The sequence below is a fragment of the Tursiops truncatus genome, chromosome 5, assembly GCF_011762595.2.
Source record: "Tursiops truncatus isolate mTurTru1 chromosome 5, mTurTru1.mat.Y, whole genome shotgun sequence".
Lineage (NCBI taxonomy): Eukaryota > Metazoa > Chordata > Mammalia > Artiodactyla > Delphinidae > Tursiops > Tursiops truncatus.
Genome location: NC_047038.1, coordinates 25,641,875 through 25,660,547, shown reverse-complemented (window position 1 = coordinate 25,660,547; position 18,673 = coordinate 25,641,875). Strand labels below are relative to the sequence as shown.

The window sequence follows — 18,673 nt, the reverse complement described above, 5'->3', positions numbered from 1 at the left end:
TTCACTTTCAGATTTTTCATCATTAATGTATAGGAATGCAAGAGATTTCTGTGCATTAATTTTGTATCCTGCAACTTAACCAAATTCATTGATTAGCTTTAGTAGTTTTCTGGTGGCATCTTTAAGATTCTCTATGTATAGTATCATGTCATCTGCAAACAGTGACAGGTTTACTTCTTCTTTTCCAATGTGTATTCCTTTTATTTCTTTTTCTTTTCTGATTGCCGTGGCTAGGACTTCCAAGACTATGTTGAACAATAGTGGTGAGAGTGGACATCCTTGTGTTTTTCCTGATCTTAGAGGAAATGCTTTCAGTTTTTCACCATTGAGAATGATGTTTGCTGTGGGTTTGTCATATATGGCCTTTATTATGTTGAGGTAGGTTCCCTCTATGCCCACTTTCTGGAGAGTTTTTTATCATAAATGGGTGTTGAATTTTGTCAAAAGCTTTTTCTGCATCTATTGAGATGATCATATAGTTTTTATTCTTCAATTTGTTAATATGGTGTATTACATTGATTGATTTGTATATATTGAAGAATCCTTGCATCCCTGGGATAAATCCCACTTGATCATGGTGTATGATCCTTTTAATGTGTTGTTGGATTCTGTTTGCTAGTATTTTGTTGAGGATTTTTGCATCTATATTCATCAGTGATATTGGTCTATAATTTTCTTTTTTGTAGTATCTTTGTCTGGTTTTGGTATCAGGGTGATGGTGGCCTCATAGAATGAGTTTGGGAGTGTTCCTTCCTCTGCAATTTTTTGGAAGAGTTTGAGAAGGATGGGTGTTAGCTCTTCTCTAAGTGTTTGATAGAATTCACCTGTGAAGCCATCTGGTCCTGGACTTTTGTTTGCTGGAAGATTTTTAATCACAGTTTCAATTTCTTTCCTTGTGATTCATCTGTTCATATTTTCTATTTCTTCCTGGTTCAGTCTTGGAAGGTTATACCTTTCTAAGAATGTGTCCATTTCTTCCAGGTTGTCCATTTTACTGGCATAGAGTTGCTTGTAGTAGTCTCTTAGGATGCTTTGTATTTCTGCAGTGTCTGTTTAACTTCTCCTTTTTCATATCTAATTTTATTGATTTGAGTCCTCTCCCTCTTTTTCTTGAGTCTTGCTAATGGTTTATCAATTTTATTTATCTTCTCAAAGAACCAGCTTTTAGTTTTATTGATCTTTGCTATTGTTTTCTTTGTTTCTATTTCATTTATTTCTGCTCTGATATTTATGATTTCTTTCCTTCTGCTAACTTTGGGTTTTGTTTGTTCTTCTTTCTCTAGTTCCTTTAGGTGTAAGGTTATTGTTTATTTGAGATTTTTCTTGTTTCTTGAGGTAGGCTTGTATAGCTATAAACTTCCCTCTTAAAACTGCTTTTGCTGCATCCCATAGGATTTGGATCGTCATGTTTTCATGTCATTTTTTTCTAGGTATTTTTTGATTTCCTCTTTGATTTCTTCAGTGATCTCTTGGTTATTTAGTAACGTATTGCTTAGTCCATGTGTTTGTGTTTTTTACATTTTTTCCCTGTAACATTTCTAATCTCACAGCATTGTGGTCAGAAAAGATGCTTGATGTGATTTCAGTTTTCTTAAATTTACTGAGGCTTGATTTGTGACCCAAGATGTGATCTATCCTGGAGAATGTTCCATGCGCACTTGCGAAGATAGTGTAATGTGCGGTTTCTGGATGGAATATCCTATAAATCTGTGTGGTCTATTGTGTCATTTAAAGCTTGTGTTTCCTTATTTATTTTCATTTTGGATGATCTGTCCATTGGTGTAAGTGAGGTGTTAAAGTCCCCCACTATTATTGTGTTACTGTTGATTTCCTCTTTTACAGCTGTTAGCAGTTGCCTTATGTATTGAGGTGCTCCTATGCTGGGAGCGTATATATTTATAATTGTTATATCTTCTTCTTGGATTGATCCCTTGATCATTATGTAGTGTCCTTCCTTGTCTCTTGTGACATTCTTTATTTTAAAGTCTATTTTATCTGATATGAGTATAGCTACTCCAGCTTTCTTTTGATTTCCATTTGCATGGAATATCTTTTTCCATCCTCTCACTTTCAGTCTGTATGTGTCCCTAGATCTGAAGTGGGTCTCTTGTAGACTTGTTTTTGTATCCATTCAGCAAGCCTGTGTCTTTTGGTTGGAGCATTTAATCCATTCACGTTTAAGGTAATTATCGATATGTATGTTCCTGAGACCATTTTCTTAATTGGTTTGGGTTTTTTTTTTTTTAACATCTTTATTGGGGTATAATTGCTTTACAATGGTGTGTTAGTTTCTGCTTTATAACAAAGTGAATCAGTTATACATATACATATGTTCCCATATGTCTTCCCTCTTGCGTCTCCCTCCCTCCCACCCTCCCTATCCCACCCCTCCAGGCTGTCACAAAGCACCGAGCCAATATCCCTGTGCCATGCGGCTGCTTCCCACTAGCTATCTACCTTACTACGTTTGTTAGTGTGTATATGTCCATGACTCTCTCTCGCCCTGTCACAGCTCACCCTTCCCCCTCCCCATAACCTCAAGTCCGTTCTCTAGTAGGTCTGCATCTTTATTCCTGCCTTACCCCTAGGTTCTTCATGACATTTTTTTTTCTTAAATTCCATATATATGTGTTAGCATACAGTATTTGTCTTTTTCTTTCTGACTTACTTCACTCTGTATGACAGACTCTAGGTCTATCCACCTCATTACAAATAGCTCAATTTCGTTTCTTTTTATGGCTGAGTAATATTCCATTGTATATATGTGCCACATCTTCTTTATCCATTCATCCGATGTTGGGCACTTAGGTTGTTTCTATCTCTGGGCCACTGTAAATAGAGCTGCAATGAACATTTTGGTACATGACTCTTTTTGAATTTTGGTTTTCTCAGGGTATATGCCCAGTAGTGGGATTGCTGGGTCATATGGTAGTTCTATTTGTAGTTTTTTAAGGAACCTCAATACTGTTCTCCACAGTGGCTGACCCAATTCACACTCCCACCAGCAGTGCAAGAGTGTTCCCTTTTCTCCACACCCTCTCCAGCATTTATTGTTTCTAGATTTTTTTTGATGATGGCCATTCTGACCGGTGTGAGATGATATCTCATTGTAATTTTGATTTACATTTCTCTAATGATTAATGATGTTGAGCATTCTTTCATGTGTTTGTTGGCAGTCTGTATATCTCCTTTGGAGAAATGTCTATTTAGGTCTTCTGCCCATTTTTGGATTGGGTTGTTTGTTTTTTTGTTATTGAGCTGCATGAGCTGCTTGTAAATTTTGGAGATTAATCCTTTGTCAGTTGCTTCATTTGCAAATATTTTCTCCCATTCTGAGGGTTGTCTTTTGGTCTTGTTTGTGGTTTCCTTTGCTGTGTAAAAGCTTTGAAGTTTCATTAGTTCCCATTTGTTTATTTTTGTTTTTATTTCTGTTCCTCTAGGAGGTGGGTCAGAAAGGATCTTGCTGTGATATATGTCATAGAGTGTTCTGCCTATGTTTTCCTCTAAGAGTTTGATAGTTTCTGGCCTTACATTTAGGTCTTTAATCCATTTTGAGCTTATTTTTGTGTATGGTGTTAGGGAGTGATCTAATCTCATACTTTTACAAGTACCTGTCCAGTTTTCCCAGCACCACTTATTGAAGAGGCTGTCCTTTCTCCACTGTACACTCCTGCCACCTTTATCAAAGATAAGGTGTCCATATGTGCGTGGGTTTATCTCTGGGCTTTCTATCCTGTTCCATTGATCTATCTTTCTGTTTTTGTGCCAGTACCACACTGTCTTGATCACTGTAGCTTTGTAGTATAGTCTGAAGTCAGGGAGCCTGATTCCTCCAGTTCCTTTTTTTGTTCTCAAGATTGCTTTGGCTATTCGGGGTCTTTTGTGTTTCCATACAAATTGCTAAATTGTTTGTTCTAGTTCTGTGAAAAATGCCAGTAGTAGTTTGATAGGGATTGCATTGAATCTATAGATTGCTTTGGGTATTAGAGTCATTTTCACAATGTTGATTCTTCCAATCCAAGAACATGGTATGTCTCTCCATCTATTTGTATCATCTTTAATTTCTTTCATCAGTGTCTTATAATTTTCTGCATACAGGTCTTTTGTCTCCTTAGGTAGGTTTATTCCTAGATATTTTATTCTTTTTGTTGCAATGGTAAATGGGAGTGTTTTCTTGATTTCACTATCAGATTTTTCATCATTAGTATATAGGAATGCCAGAGATTTCTGTGCATTAATTTTGTATCCTGCCACTTTACCAAATTCATCGATAAGCTCTAGTAGTTTTCTGGTAGCATCTTTAGGATTCTCTATGTATAGGATCATGTCATCTGCAAACAGTGACAGCTTTACTTCTTTTCCGAATTGGATTCCTTTTATTTCCTTTTCTTCTCTGATTGCTGTGGCTAAAACTTCCAAAACTGTGTTGAATAAGAGTGGTGAGACTGGGCAACCTTGTCTTGTTCCTGATCTTAGTGGAAATGCTTTCAGTTTTTCACCGTTGAGGGTGATGTTTGCTATGGGCTTGTGATATATGGCCTTTATTATGTTGAGGAAAGTTCTCTCTAGGCCTACTTTCTGCAGGGTTTTTTTTTATCATAAATGGGTGTTGAATTGTGTCAAAAGCTTTCTCTGCATCTATTGAGATGATCATATGGTTTTTCTCCTTCAATTTGTTAATATGGTTTATCACATTGATAGATTTGCTTATATTGAAGAATCCTTGCATTCCTGGAATAAACCCCACTTGATCATGGTGTATGATCCTTTTAATGTACTGTTGGATTCTGTTTGCTAGTATTTTGTTGAGGATTTTTGCATCTATGTTCATCAGTGATATTGGCCTTTAGTTTTCTTTCTTTGTGACATCCTTGTCTGGTTTTGGTATCAAGGTGATGGTGGCCTCGTAGAATGAATTTGGGAGTGTTCCTCCCTCTGCTATATTTTGGAAGAGTTTGAGAAGGATAGGTGTTAGCTCTTCTCTAAATGTTTGATAGAATTCGCCTGTGAAGCCATCTGGTTCTTGGCTTTTGTTTGTTGGAAGATTTTTAATCACAGTTTCAATTTCAGTGCTTGTGATTGGTCTGTTCATATTTTCTATTTCTTCCTGATTCAGTCTTGGCAGGTTGTGCATTTCTAAGAATTTGTCTATTTCTTCCAGATTGTCCGTTTATTGGCATAGAGTTGCTCGTAGTAATCTCTGATGATCTTTTTTATTTCTGCAGTGTCAGTTGTTACCTCTCCTTTTTTATTTCTAATTCTATTGATTTGAGTCTTCTCACTTTTTTTCTTGATGAGTCTGGCTAGTGGTTTATCTATTTTGTTTATCTTCTCAAAGAACCAGCTTTTAGTTTTATTGATCTTTGCTATTGTTTCCTTCATTTCTTTTTCATTTATTTCTGATCTGATTTTTATGATTTCTTTCCTTCTGCTAGCTTTGGGGTTTTTTGTTCTTCTTTCTCTAATTGCTTGAGGTGCAAGGTTAGGTTGTTTATTCGAGATGTTTCCTGCTTCTTAAGGTGGGCTTGTATTGCTATAAACTTCCCTCTTAGAACTGCTTTTGCTGCATCCCATAGGTTTTGGGTCGTTGTGTCTCCATTGTCATTTGTTTCTAGGTATTTTTTTATTTCCTGTTTGATTTCTTCAGTGATCACTTCATTATTAAGTAGTGTATTATTTAGCCTCCATGTGTTTGTATTTTTTACAGATCTTTTCCTGTAATTGATATCTAGTCTCATGGCGTTGTGGTCAGAAAAGATACTTGATACAATTTCAATTTTCTTAAATTTACCAAGGCTTGATTTGTGACCCAAGATATGATCTATCCTGGAGAATGTTCCATGAGCACTTGAGAAAGATGTGTATTCTGTTGTTTTTGGATGGAGTGTCCTATAAATATCAATTAAGTCCATCTTGTTTAATGTATCATTTAAAGCTTGTGTTTCCTTATTTATTTTCATTTTGGATGATCTGTCCATGGGTGAAAGTGGGGTGTTTAAGTCCCCTACTATGAATGTGTTACTGTCGATTTCCCCTTTTATGGCTGTTAGTATTTGCCTTATGTATTGAGGTGCTCCTATGTAGGGTGCATAAATATTTACAATTGTTATATCTTCTTCCTGGATCGATCCCTTGATCATTATGTAGTGTCCTTCTTTGTCTCTTTTAATAGTCCTTATTTTAAAGTCTATTTTGTCTGATATGAGAATTGCTACTCCAGCTTTCTTTTGGTTTCCATTTGCATGGAATATCTTTTTCCATCCCCTTACTTTCAGTCTGTATGTGTCTCTAGGTCTGAAGTGGGTCTCTTGTAGACAGCATATATAAGGGTCTTGTTTTTGTATCCATTCAGCCAATCTGTGTCTTTTGGTGGGAGCATTTAGTCCATTTACCTTTAAGGTAATTATCGATATGTATGTTCCTATTCCCATTTTCTAAATTGTTTTGGGTTCGTTATTATAGGTCTTTTCCTTCTCTTGTGTTTCTTGCCTAGAGAAGATCCTTTAGCATTTGTTGTAAAGCGGGTTTGGTGCTGCTGAACTCTCTCAGCTTTTGCTTGTCTGTAAAGGTTTTAATTTCTCCATCAAATCTGAATGAGATCCTTGCTGGGTAGAGTAATCTTGATTGCAGGTTTTTCTCCTTCATCACTTTCAGTATGTCCTGCCACTCCCTTCTGGCTTGTAGGGTTTCTGCTGAGAGATCAGCTGTTAACCTTATGGGGATTCCCTTATGTGTTATTTGTTGTTTTTCCCTTGCTGCTTTTAATATGCTTTCTTTGTATTTAATTTTTGACAGTTTGATTAATATGTGTCTTGGCGTATTTCTCCTTGTATTTATCCTGTATGGGACTCTCTGTACTTCCTGGACTTGATTAACTATTTCCTTTCCCATATTAGGGAAGTTTTCAACTATAATCTCTTCAACTATTTTCTCAGTCCCTTTCTTTTTCTCTTCTTCTTCTGGAACCCCTATAATTCGAATGTTGGTGCGTTTAATGTTGTCCCAGAGGTCTCTGAGACTGTCCTCAGTTCTTTTCATTCTTTTTTCTTTATTCTGCTCTGCAGTAGTTATTTCCACTATTTTATCTTGCAGGTCACTTATCCGTTCTTCTGCCTCAGTTATTCTGCTATTGATCCCATCTAGAGTACTTTTAATTTCATTTATTGTGTTGTTCATCGTTGCTTGTTTCATCTTTATTTCTTCTAGGTCCTTGTTAACTGTTTCTTGCATTTTGTCCATTCTATTTCCAAAATTTCGGATCATCCTTACTATCATTCTGAATTCTTTTTCAGGTAGACTGCCTCTTTCCTCTTCATTTGTTAGATCTGGTGCATTTTTATCTTGCTCCTTTATCTGCTGTGTGTTTTTCTGTCTTCTCATTTTGCTTATCTTACTGTGTTTGGGGTCTCCTTTTTGCAGACTGCAGGTTCGTAGTTCCCGCTGTTTTTGATGTCTGTCTCCAGTGGCTAAGGTTGGTTCAGTGGGTTGTGTAGGCTTCCTGGTGGAGGGGACTAGTGCCTGTGTTGTGGTGGATGAGGCTGGATCTTGTCTCTAGTGGGCAGGTTCACGTCTGGTGGTGTGTTTTGGGGTGTCTGTTATTATGATTTTAGGCAGCCTCTCTGCTAATGGGTGGGGTTGTGTTTCTGTTTTGCTAGTTGTTTGGCATAGGTTATCCAGCACTGTGGCTTGCTGTCGTTGAGTGAAGCTGGGTGCTGGTGTTAAGATGGAGGTCTCTGGGAGATTTTCGCTGTTTGATATTATGTGGAGCTGGGAGGTCTCTTGTTGACCAGTGTCCTGAAGTTGGGTCTCCTACCTCAGAGGCAGAGCCCTGACTCCTGGCTGGAGCACCAAGAGCGTTTCATCCACACGGCTCAGAATAAAAGGGAGGAAAAGTAGAGAGAATTAGTAGAAGTATGAGGAAAGAAAGAAGGAAAGGAGGGAAGGAAGGAAGGAAGAAAGAAAGAAAGAAGCAAAGACGGAAAGAAGGCAAGAAGGAAAGAAAGGAGGGAGGGAGGGAGGAAGGAAGGAAGGAGGGAAAGAAGGAAAAAAGAAAAAGAAGATACAGTAAAAATAAAATAAAGTATAATAAAGTTATTGAATTAAAAAATTCTTATTTAGAAAAAAAAAAAGGGACGGATAGAACCTTAGGACAAATGTTGGAAGCAAAGCTATACAGACAAAATCTTACACAGAAGCATACACATACACCGTCACTAAAAGAGGTAAAGGGGGAAAAATCATAAATCTTGCTCTCAGAGACCACCTCCTCAATTTGGGATGATTCGTTGTCTAAAGGAGGGAAGGAAGGAAGGAAAGAAAGAAAGAACGAAGGTAAAGTATAATAACGTTATTAAAATTAAAATTAATTATTAAGAAAAAATTAAAAAAAAAAACCATGGACGGATAGAACCCTAGGACAGATGGTGGAAGCAAGACTATACAGACAAGATCTCACACAGAAGCATACACATACACATTAACAAAAAGAGGAAAAGGGAAAAAAATCATAGATCTTGCTCCTAAAGTCCACTTCCTTAATTTGGGATGATTGGTTGTCTATTCAGGTATTCCACAGATGCAGGGTATATCAAGTTGATTGTGGAGCTTTAATCCGCTGCTTCTGAGGCTGCTGGGAGAGATTTCCCTTTCTCTTCTTTGTTCTCACAGCTCACAGGGGCTCAGCTTTGGATTTGGCTCCGCCTCTGCGTGTAGGTCGCTGGAGGGCGTCTGTTTTTTGCTCAGACAGGACGGGGTTAAAGGAGCCGCTGATTCGGGGGCTTTGGCGCACTCAGGCCGGCGGGGAGGGAGCGGCACGGAGTGCGGGGCGGGCCTGCGGCGGCAAAGGCCGGCGTGACGTTGCACCAGCCTGAGGCGCACTGTGCGTCCTCCCGGGGAAGTTGTCCCTGGATCCCGGGACCCTGGCAGTGGCGGGCTGCACAGGCTCCACGGAAGAGGGGTGTGGAGAGTGACCTGTGCTCGCACACAGGCCCCTTGGTGGTGGCAGCAGCAGCCTTAGCGTCTCCCGCCCGTCTCTGGGGTCCGCGCTTTTAGCCGCGGCTCGCGCCCGTCTCTGGAGCTCCTTTAAGCAGCGTTCTTAAACCCCTCTCCTCACGCACCAGGAAACAAAGAGGGAAGAAAAAGGCTCTTGCCTCTTCGGCAGGTGCAGACTTTTCCCCGGACTCCCTCCCGGCTAGCCGTGGCGCACTAACCCCTTCAGGCTATGTTCAAGCCGCCAACCCCAGTCCTCTCCCTGCGCTCCGTCTGAAACCGAAACCCGAGCCTCAGAGCCTCAGCTCGCAGCCCCGCCCGCCCCGGCGGGTGAGCAGACAAGCCCCTCAGGCTGGTGAGTGCCGGTTGGCACCGAACCTCTGTGCGGGAATCTCCCCGCTTTGCCCTCCGCACCCCTGTGGCTGCGCTCTCCTCCGCGGCTCCGAAGCTTCCCCCTCCGCCTCCCGCAGTGTCCACCCGCGAAGGGGCTTCCTAGTGTGTGGAAACTTTTCCTCCTTCACAGCTCCCTCCCACTGGTGCAGGTGCCGTCCCTATTCTTTTGTCTCTGTTTTTTCTTTTTTTTTCTTTTGCCTCACCCAGGTACGTGGGGAGTTTCTTGCCTTTTGGGAGGTCTGAGGTCTTCTGCCAGCCTTCAGTAGGTGTTCTGTAGGAGTTGTTCCACGCGTAGATGTATTTCTGATGTATCTGTGGGGAGGAAGGTGATCTCCGCGTCTTATTCTTCTGCCATCTTTAAGGTCCCCCCTGGGTTTGTTTTTGTAGGTCCTTTTCCTCTCTTGTGTTTCCCACTCAGAGAAGTTCCTTTAGCATTTGTTGTAGAGCTGGTTTGGTAGTGCTGAATTCTCTTTGCTTTTGCTTGTCTGTAAAGCTTTTGATTTCTCCATTGAATCTGAATGAGATCCTTGCCGGGTAGAGTAATCTTGGTTGTAGGTTCTTCCCTTTCATCACTTTAAGTGTATCATGCCACTCCCTTCTGGCTTGTAGAGTTTCTGCTGAGAAATCAGCTGTTAACCTTATGGGAGTTCCCTTGTATGTTTGTCGTTTTCCCCTTGCTGCTTTTAATAATTTTTCTTTGTCTTCAATTTTTGCCAATTTGATTACTATGTGTCTCAGCATGTTTCTCCTTGGGTTTATCCTGTATGGGACTCGCTGCACTTCCTGGACTTGGGTGGCTATTTCCTTTCCCATGTTAGCGAAGTTTTCGACTATAATCTCTTCAGATATTTTCTGGGGTCCTTTCTCTCTTCTCCTTCTGGGACCCCTATAATGTGAATGTTGTTGCGTTTAATGTTGTCCCAGAGGTCTCTTAGGCTGTCTTCATTTCTTTTCATTCTTTTTTCTTTATTCTGTTCTGCAGCAGTGAGTTCCACCATTCTGTCTTCTAGGTCACTTATCTGTTCTTCTGCCTCAGTTATTCTGCTATTGATTCCTTCTAGTGTAGTTTTCATTTCGGTTATTGTATTGTTCATCTCTGTTTGTTTGTTCTTTAATTCTTCTAGGTCTTTGTTAAACATTTCTTGCATCTTCTTGATCTTTGCCTCCATTCTTTTTCTGAGGTCCTGGATCATCTTCACTATCATTATTCTGAATTCTTTTTCTGAAAGGTTGCCTATCTCCACTTCATGTAGTTGTTTTTCTGTGGTTTTATCTTGTTCCTTCATCTGGTACATAGCCCTCTGCCTTTTCATCTTGTCTATCTTTCTGTGAATGTGGTTTTTGTTCCACAGGCTGCAGGATTGTAGTTCTTCTTGCTTCTGCTGTGTGCCCTCTGGTGCAAAAGGTTGGAACTTTAATGTTATCCCCCCACCATGGGGTAAGGGAGAGCGGCTGGAGGTTGAATCAATCACCATTTGTCAGTGATTTAATCAATCATGTCACTGTAATGAAACTTCCATAAAAACCCAAAAAGGATGGGGTTTGGAGAGTTTCTGGGTTGATGAACATGTAGAGAGACTAGAGAAATCAGAAAAGGCATGGAACCTCCACACCCTTACCCCATATCTTGGCCTATGCACCTCATATATCTGCACCTCATATATCTGCACCTCATATATCTGATATATCTCATATATCTATTTCTGAGTTATATCCATTTGTAATAAAACAGTGATCCAATAAGGAAAATGTTTCTCTGAGTTTTGGGAGCCACTCTAGCATATTCATCAGAACCAAGGAGGGGGGTTTTGGAATGTCCAATCTATAGCCAGTGGTTCAAGATGGAGGTGATAACCTGGACTTGGGACTTGAGGTGAAAACCTGAACAGGGAGGGACTCTGGTAGGATGTGGCCCTTAGCCTGTGGGATCTGTTACTGTCTTTGGGAAGACAGTGTCAGAATTGTGTTGAGTTGTGGGACACCCAGCTGGTGTCTGAGCCTTGCTTGGTGATGTGGAAGAACCTCCACCATATGTTGTAATTGGTGATCAGAGCAGTTCACTCTCCTTTGCTTAACTCAGTACCAGGCATTGTATACGTGCTGGATATATGTATTTAATATGTAATAATAATGCTTATATATTTTATCCGAAATCACTTGTTTAGTAGATAATTTATTTAAGTACTTTACACATTTGGAAAGGAATTACTGTTCAGTAAGTATTTATGTTTGAATTGCATCCCAGCACACAATTTCTACAGATATCTATCTATCAGTCATCTATCCTCTGTTGGTCTATTTATTTTCCAAATATATAAAACTATTGATAGCAACGAAAAAGCAGAAAAAGGAATCAAATATATTGTCTGCTAGCTTTGAAATAGTTGTATGCGCAGGGTTCTACCAGTGTATTTCAAAGATGAGGAAAATATTACCTCTGGATCCATGGGTGGATACTTTCGACCTTTGCTTTTTCCAAGGCATTTGGTCTTTCCTCCTTCCAGTAGTTGACACCAAAAGCCCTTTTGGGGATCAAAACTACAAAAGATCAAATATATAAATGATAATAAAAATATAATGATTATGAGTTATACACAGATTTCTTTGACATCATTAAGTGGTATATAGTAAGGTGACTGAATGTAATGAAAATATACTTTTTTTTTAACATCTTTATTGGAGTATAATTGCTTTACAATGGTGTGTTAGTTTCTGCTTTATAACAAAGTGAATCAGCTATACATATACATATATTCCCATATCTCCTCCCTCTTAACATCTACCTCCCTCCTACTCTCCCAAACCCACCCCTGATCTCCCTGTGCTATGTGGCTGCTTCCTACTAGCTATCTATCTATCTTACATTTGGTAGTGTATATATGTCCATGCCACTCTCTCACTTTGTCCCAGCTTACCATTCCCCTGCCCCATGTCCTCAAGTCCATTCTCTAGTAGGTCTGCATCTTTATTCCCGTCTTACCCCTAGGTTCTTTATGACCACTTTTTTTTTTTCTTTTCAGATTCCATATATATGTATTAGCATATGGTATTTGTTTTTCTCTTTCTGACCTACTTCACTCTGTATGACAGACTCTAGGTCCATCCACCTCACTACAAATAACTCAATTTCATTTCTTTTTATGGCTGAGTAATATTCCATTGTATATATGTGCCACATCTTCTTTATCCATTCATCTGTTGATGGACACTTACTTTGCTTCCATGTATATAAACCTGAATTAAAGCTTCTAAGAAAACTGCTATCTTTTTTTAACAGTTCAATATGTTTATACTTTTCAAGGAGGAAATTAAAAGGGTAAAGATATAATTCACTATATTTTTCCGGAGAACTTGAGACACAGATTATACAAATGGTGAATGTAAGATTAGACAAATCTTCATTTCTTTTGTTGAAGGCAGATGATCCTATTGGTTAATTCAGACCTGATACTCTTAAAGAAAATTCTAATGTTGTTTTGCTCCCATGGCTGCAAAAAGTTACAAAAGAATGTGTGGCCTAATTATTTGGTTTAAACTCAGATATATAAGAATTTTTGTTTAGGACTAACAAGGTAGGAAAAATGAAAGAATAAACCAAATAGGAAGGGAAGTTTTAAATTTACTGCTATGGGACTTGCTGCATGCATAAAACATCGAAAAGGTTTGCATTTTTGTTGCTCAGCAGATGTTTTAGAAAGATGGAGCATAATTGAGTAGGACGTAAAGTTAATTAGTTGCAGAATATTTTGTTGCCCTGGGCCCATTCCTATAATACCGGTGCACCTGCAATTTGCTTCTGCACATATGTGAACTCATTTAGGGGGAGAGGGAATTTTTCTTTACAGTTTCCTGCCCAATCTATTATTAGAGACCTGATCCTTGCAGTCCAGGTTGTCCTAGTACTTGTTATCAATTAAAATTAAATACATCACTGGTTAAATGGATAAAAGGAAGACAGACTCATTTCCAACCTGGACTTTTCAATCTGCTCCTTGCCTATCATAGGACTTCCTCTAGTTTTCATTAATTTCCCAGGAGGAAAAACAATTCTGCATGCTGTGCAAAATGAGATGGGGAAGGCAGCATGCCAGTGCCCCTAAACAGCATTTTCTGCCTCAGGATGAGAATATTTAACTGCATTAAGGTAAAATACAGCTCTGGCAACCAAGCCAAGATATTTATACACACTAAGAGTATCTCCTTTGCTCTCCGGTGTACAGAGGTCTCAGGACGGGCTGCTGTCTCTCCTTGCTCTCCAAACAGCTGTTGTGAGGCAGAGCTTAATACAACCTGAGGAAGGAGAGCCATCCAGAATATTGAAAGTCATTCTTTTAGATAGGGTTGCCATACCCTTGAATCCACATTACTTTGCTGCCTTGGTTTCATTTACTGCATTGACAATGTTATAGACCCGAAGTCTAACAATGGGCATTTATTCTTGCTAAGTTATATCAATTCCTTGTTTTATGGTTTGGTTTCAGTAGGCATGAAATTGTGAAATTAAGATGCAAAGCCTTTCTCAAATAACTGTGAGACAACTTTGAGGAGATGAATTTGTTGCCTTACAAGTTCTTTTATTACACTGAACATCACTATAGTTATTAATTTTTGTGATGTGTGAGATGTATTCAAAACCATATATTCTGTACTTGTTTGTAATCTCTTCTTTAAAAGTATGATTTTACAGGCTTTTTGAACCATAAGGAACTATTTGTAGTAAACAGGACAGAACCATTCCCTAAACTACTGCAGGCAGGCAGGGGAAGACATGCTGACATCAATAAGTATTTATGTAAACGTATTCTGGAAGCTTTGTCTACTTCATCAACAGGGGCCATGCCTTGTGTTGTTATTTCCATGTGTAGGTAGAAACTTCATTAGACTTGTTTTAGTGGATAAGGAACAACCCAATCTTATTGCTTCTTTTCCTGTCCTTCCATTACCCTCTCTAATTGTCTAATTGCTGATTCTAATCTGCTGCGAACTGGGAAATTATATAATCAAGCTTGTCAAAATTTTGCCTAAAACTTAATAGGCTGTATATCAGGCCTTTGTGAGGGCATCAAGTACATGCCCTTTTAAATATATATTTTGACTGCTTGGAGCTTTTGTTTTTGTTTGTTATTTTGCTTCTTTACACTTTTTTTTCCATTTTCAGTCACCCAAGTACATGATTTTATTTTCCCAAGGTGACTGCAAGAATATCCCCCCTCCCACATTCTCTTCTGCAGAACGCCCTTGCCCCTCCTCATCAAGAGGTGGAGGCTCCTTTCCCTCCCCTTGGATTTGCACTGGCTCTAGTGACTTGGTTGCAATCAATAGAATATGGCGTAAGTGATGCTATGTGACTTGCAAGGCTAGGTCAGAGAAGGCCTTGAACCACATTCCCTCGATATACCACCCCCTCTCAGAACACAAAGCCACCACACTGTGAGAAAGTCACACAGAGGTCTTGTCCCTTTGAGCTCAGCTTCGAGCTATCCCAGTCCAAGAGCCAAAGGTGTGAGTAAAGAAGCTTCCAGAAGACTCCAGTCTCCAGCCATTCAAGTCATACCTAGATATTCATGTCTTCCCAAATATGGGCCCAAGTATATATTTTGAGCAGAGACAAGCTGTCCTGGCTGTGTCCTGTCTAAATTCCCAGCCCACAGGCTCCATGAGCATAATAAAATGGCTACGGTTACATGCCGGTAGGTTCTGGGCGGTCAGCTGTGCAATAATAACTACAACATTACACATGATTATATTTGGTTATACACAATTTAAAAAATACAGAGTAAAACATGAATGTATCCCTTTCCCAATTCTGCCCAAAACACTACTCACTTTCACAGAGCTAAAGGAGGCCATCAATATTTTATTTCTAACCTGTAAATTACTTGGGGAAAGAGATCATCTTTTCCACCTTTGTAACCTCAATTCCTAGACGCTTTCTGCATAGAGCAGGCATGTAGAAAGTTTACTTAAACAAATTTATACTGGGAAAAAGCTCACAAAAAGGGGAATTTGTGATACATAAAATGCCTATAAGGTAAAGTGTTCCTGGTATTCAAAAGGGAGACACTACATGAATAATGAGGACATTCCTTTGACTGCTTTTGAGTAGCATAATGATGTATAAATTCATACCTAGTATTAATGATGCTATATACACACCTACCAGTGATAATTTATGATGGCAAATAATGGAAATGAAATCAACCATGAGAATAGACTCACGTTAGTGCTTCAGAGTAATTATAATGAGGTGTAACTCCCAGAAACTTCTGGACTTCGTCCATCACAGTAACTGGGTCAGATCTCAGCTGCTGTCCATCAATAATTAGCAACTGTAGAGTCAAAAATAGTCACTTTATGAAGAACAAAATTAAATTAAATAGACCAAGCTGCCTCCCTTGACCTGGTATGATGTTAATCAATTAGATCAGTGTGAAAAGGAAGAAAATATGCACTACTTAGCATACATGTTAATGTTTACTATTCTTGTGTCCTTCCAAATAAACAGCAAATTTTGCCAAAGGCATTTTTTATAACCCTTAACTAACTTGATTGTAAATCATAAACACCGACACTCTCTTGATTTAGTAGTTCAGTAGAAACGCGATTTTCCATCTGCTCTGTAATACAGATAATTATCCAACCTATGAAATTCCATGAGTTAACCTTGGAGCCAATGGCTTGGAAATATAATGGGCACACAGATGAAAATTACCCATCTATTCTCCTTACAAACCACAACAGAGAACTCAGGTTTTAGTTGTGACCTGACTGGAATGAAGAAGATAAAGGATGTGGACGCTTTCCGCAAATCCTTATTTCCTGTTCTATCCCAAGTTCCTGGAGCTGTTACAACACTTTGCATTTTGACAGTCTAATCCATAACCTCCTTCTTTCCTTATAAGATTCCCAACGGACAGATGACACATGGGTATCTGCACATAGTGTTCCATAAAGGTTCTAACTGGCTGCTCCTCTACTGGTTATTGCCTATGAAGCACCTGACGCCTCCTGTGTGAGGCCCTACCACTTTGAGACCAGCTACTATCCAAAAGAAGATCCCCAGAATGTGTTTCACAGCCACTTAACATTGTAGTACTACCACTGACATTAAAAATGTAAAAATCCACATTTCTTCCTTAGGTATGGTCATCTCTGATAATAAATTGCTATCTGTGGCAATGTTAATTTATATTTTCTGTTTGTCAGTGCAACACTATGAGGATATAATAAACAGAAGAAATTCAGTTCAGGACATTACCTGAGAAGTAGCAAAGTAAGTTAGCCATCTTTCTATGTGGACTGCATACCATCCAGGTAATAGGCATCTTCTCTGCAAAGTTTTCAGGTCAGATGGGGCCCAATGTGCTGTTGTGATAACTTCATAGAAATTAAACCTCAGGGCAGCTGGATCTTCATGTGATCTTTGGTGCTTTAATAAGAAAGTCAATTGTAAAATTAATTTTCTTTATGCCTGCATAGGTATGTGTGCATGTATGTGTTTGATGTGTGGATATATGTGTGTGTCATGTGTCTTTTATTCCAAAAAGAGTAATTAAAAATAATTAATTGATTTTAGAATGAAAAATAAGGTGAAAAGTGCACACTATATTGAAGGCTAGGCATTGGCATATTGTTTATATAGAGTATAAGCCTTCCATATATATCAAGTAGCATTCAGATAAGCCTGTGGTTGTCTTCATGTCTAAAACGTTTAGGTGTAAGACAAGAGACAGAGTACAAGGATTTTCTCCATGGGTCTGATTATAAGTGAAAAGATGTCAGGGACCAGACAGATCAAGCCTGATGAAAAGAGATTTTGATTGGCAGGAGTAGGCTTACATATTACTGTGCTCTTGTTTCATTACAGCCACTCCTGAGGGTTCCGACAATTCCCCAATATCCCTGTGGCAGGTGCTATGGGTACAGAGAAGGCAGATGTTTATTCATGCTTGTTCAGGTGTCATATTTATGTTGATGTTGCCCAAGGCACTTTGCTTTTACCCTCCCAAGGGTTTCCACCTAACTCTGCTAATTCCTAAATACGAATTCACTACTGCTTTTCAGTACCAAATTCTCTGAATCTTTCACATCCTACCATCATTGGTCAAGCTCAAGAGCCCCACACAAATCAATACAATTTTATAAGCATTTATTAAGATCCTTCCCAGAACAATAACCTGCAATAGATTCTAGAGATAAAAAGCTACAGGTAAGACAAAATTGCTGTCTTCAAAGAAATCAAAATCTGGTATGGAAAACAACAGATTAACAGATTGTGATAAAGTCATATATTTGACTAGAGATATAAGTTATTTGCTGTGATAGCCAGACCAATAAGTGATTAGTTCTGAATGAAAGATGAAGGGATCTTTTTTAATGGTTGATGCTTTTGAGCTAAAGTGTAGTGAGAAAGATTTTAATAAGCAGAAAAAAATAAATGTGGAAACTAAGAGAACTTTAAAGTAAATTTGAGTGAGGATGTATGAGGTGTGTGGGAATGGATGAATTGATTTTGCAAGATATCTAAAAGTGAACTTAAAGAAAATTTACTACAGGATAAGGATGGAAGTATATTAGAGCCTGATAGAATTATGTAATAGCAGCCCTTATATATGTTAGAAATAAAAATTGCTAAGAAAGTAAAGATGATTAAGTGGTAAATGGTTAAAGTGTAACTAGTGAGTGGTAGGTTGGTAGAAATAATAATACTTTTGAAGCCCTCTCATAATTGCATACTTATTGACCTTATTTGTAAATGCATTATGCTACATACATAGAGACTACATAGTACATTTAATTAATACAAGGTGTAGAAACAGGGTAACTTGAGTGAAGAAATATAAACATACTATGTGTACGTTAATACAGTAATGCGAACATTTCTACTTTGCACAGTGATAATATGGAATTGTACTTAATCTGCTCTATATTGACTTATACCAGTTTAGCACCAACTTTTTTTTTATATTTATGCAACTAAAAAGATTAGCGTAAAAATATGACCAGAAGTCACACAGAATTGGAAAAAATAGCACTATAGGTCCTCTGTAAGGCCCATTATAAAAATGTGGGGTAGAAATTGTAGTGGCAGGTGACATTTGTAGGACTTTCTGAATTATACCTGCTGAGCTTCAAATTTATGGTACTTACTGAATAGACAGGACTGGGTAATAATGCAACGTAAGTAATAGGTTGCATTATTTTGAAATGTACAGCAGGATGGGGACCCTACTCTTAGCAATATAGCAATAAAAAGTATTATCAGAAAAAATTATTCATTTCAAATGTGTAT

General features: G+C 38.7%; 1 protein-coding gene and 1 long non-coding RNA gene across 2 annotated transcripts in view; one reads left to right on the top strand and one right to left on the bottom strand.

The window, feature by feature from the left end:
• LOC141278754 (uncharacterized) overlaps positions 1 to 18,673 on the top strand; it is a 69,820-nt gene that overhangs the window by 22,558 nt on the left and 28,589 nt on the right. The window lies entirely within an intron of this gene.
• LOC101326359 (bifunctional heparan sulfate N-deacetylase/N-sulfotransferase 4) overlaps positions 1 to 18,673 on the bottom strand; it is a 34,802-nt gene that overhangs the window by 6,732 nt on the left and 9,397 nt on the right. Inside the window, exons 3-5 of the mRNA XM_019928068.3 lie at positions 16,640 to 16,810; positions 15,601 to 15,710; positions 11,817 to 11,919 (exon numbers count right to left, since the gene is read on the bottom strand). Of these exons, the coding sequence (XP_019783627.3) occupies positions 11,817 to 11,919; positions 15,601 to 15,710; positions 16,640 to 16,810 (384 nt within the window). The remainder of the gene's footprint in view (positions 1 to 11,816; positions 11,920 to 15,600; positions 15,711 to 16,639; positions 16,811 to 18,673) is intronic.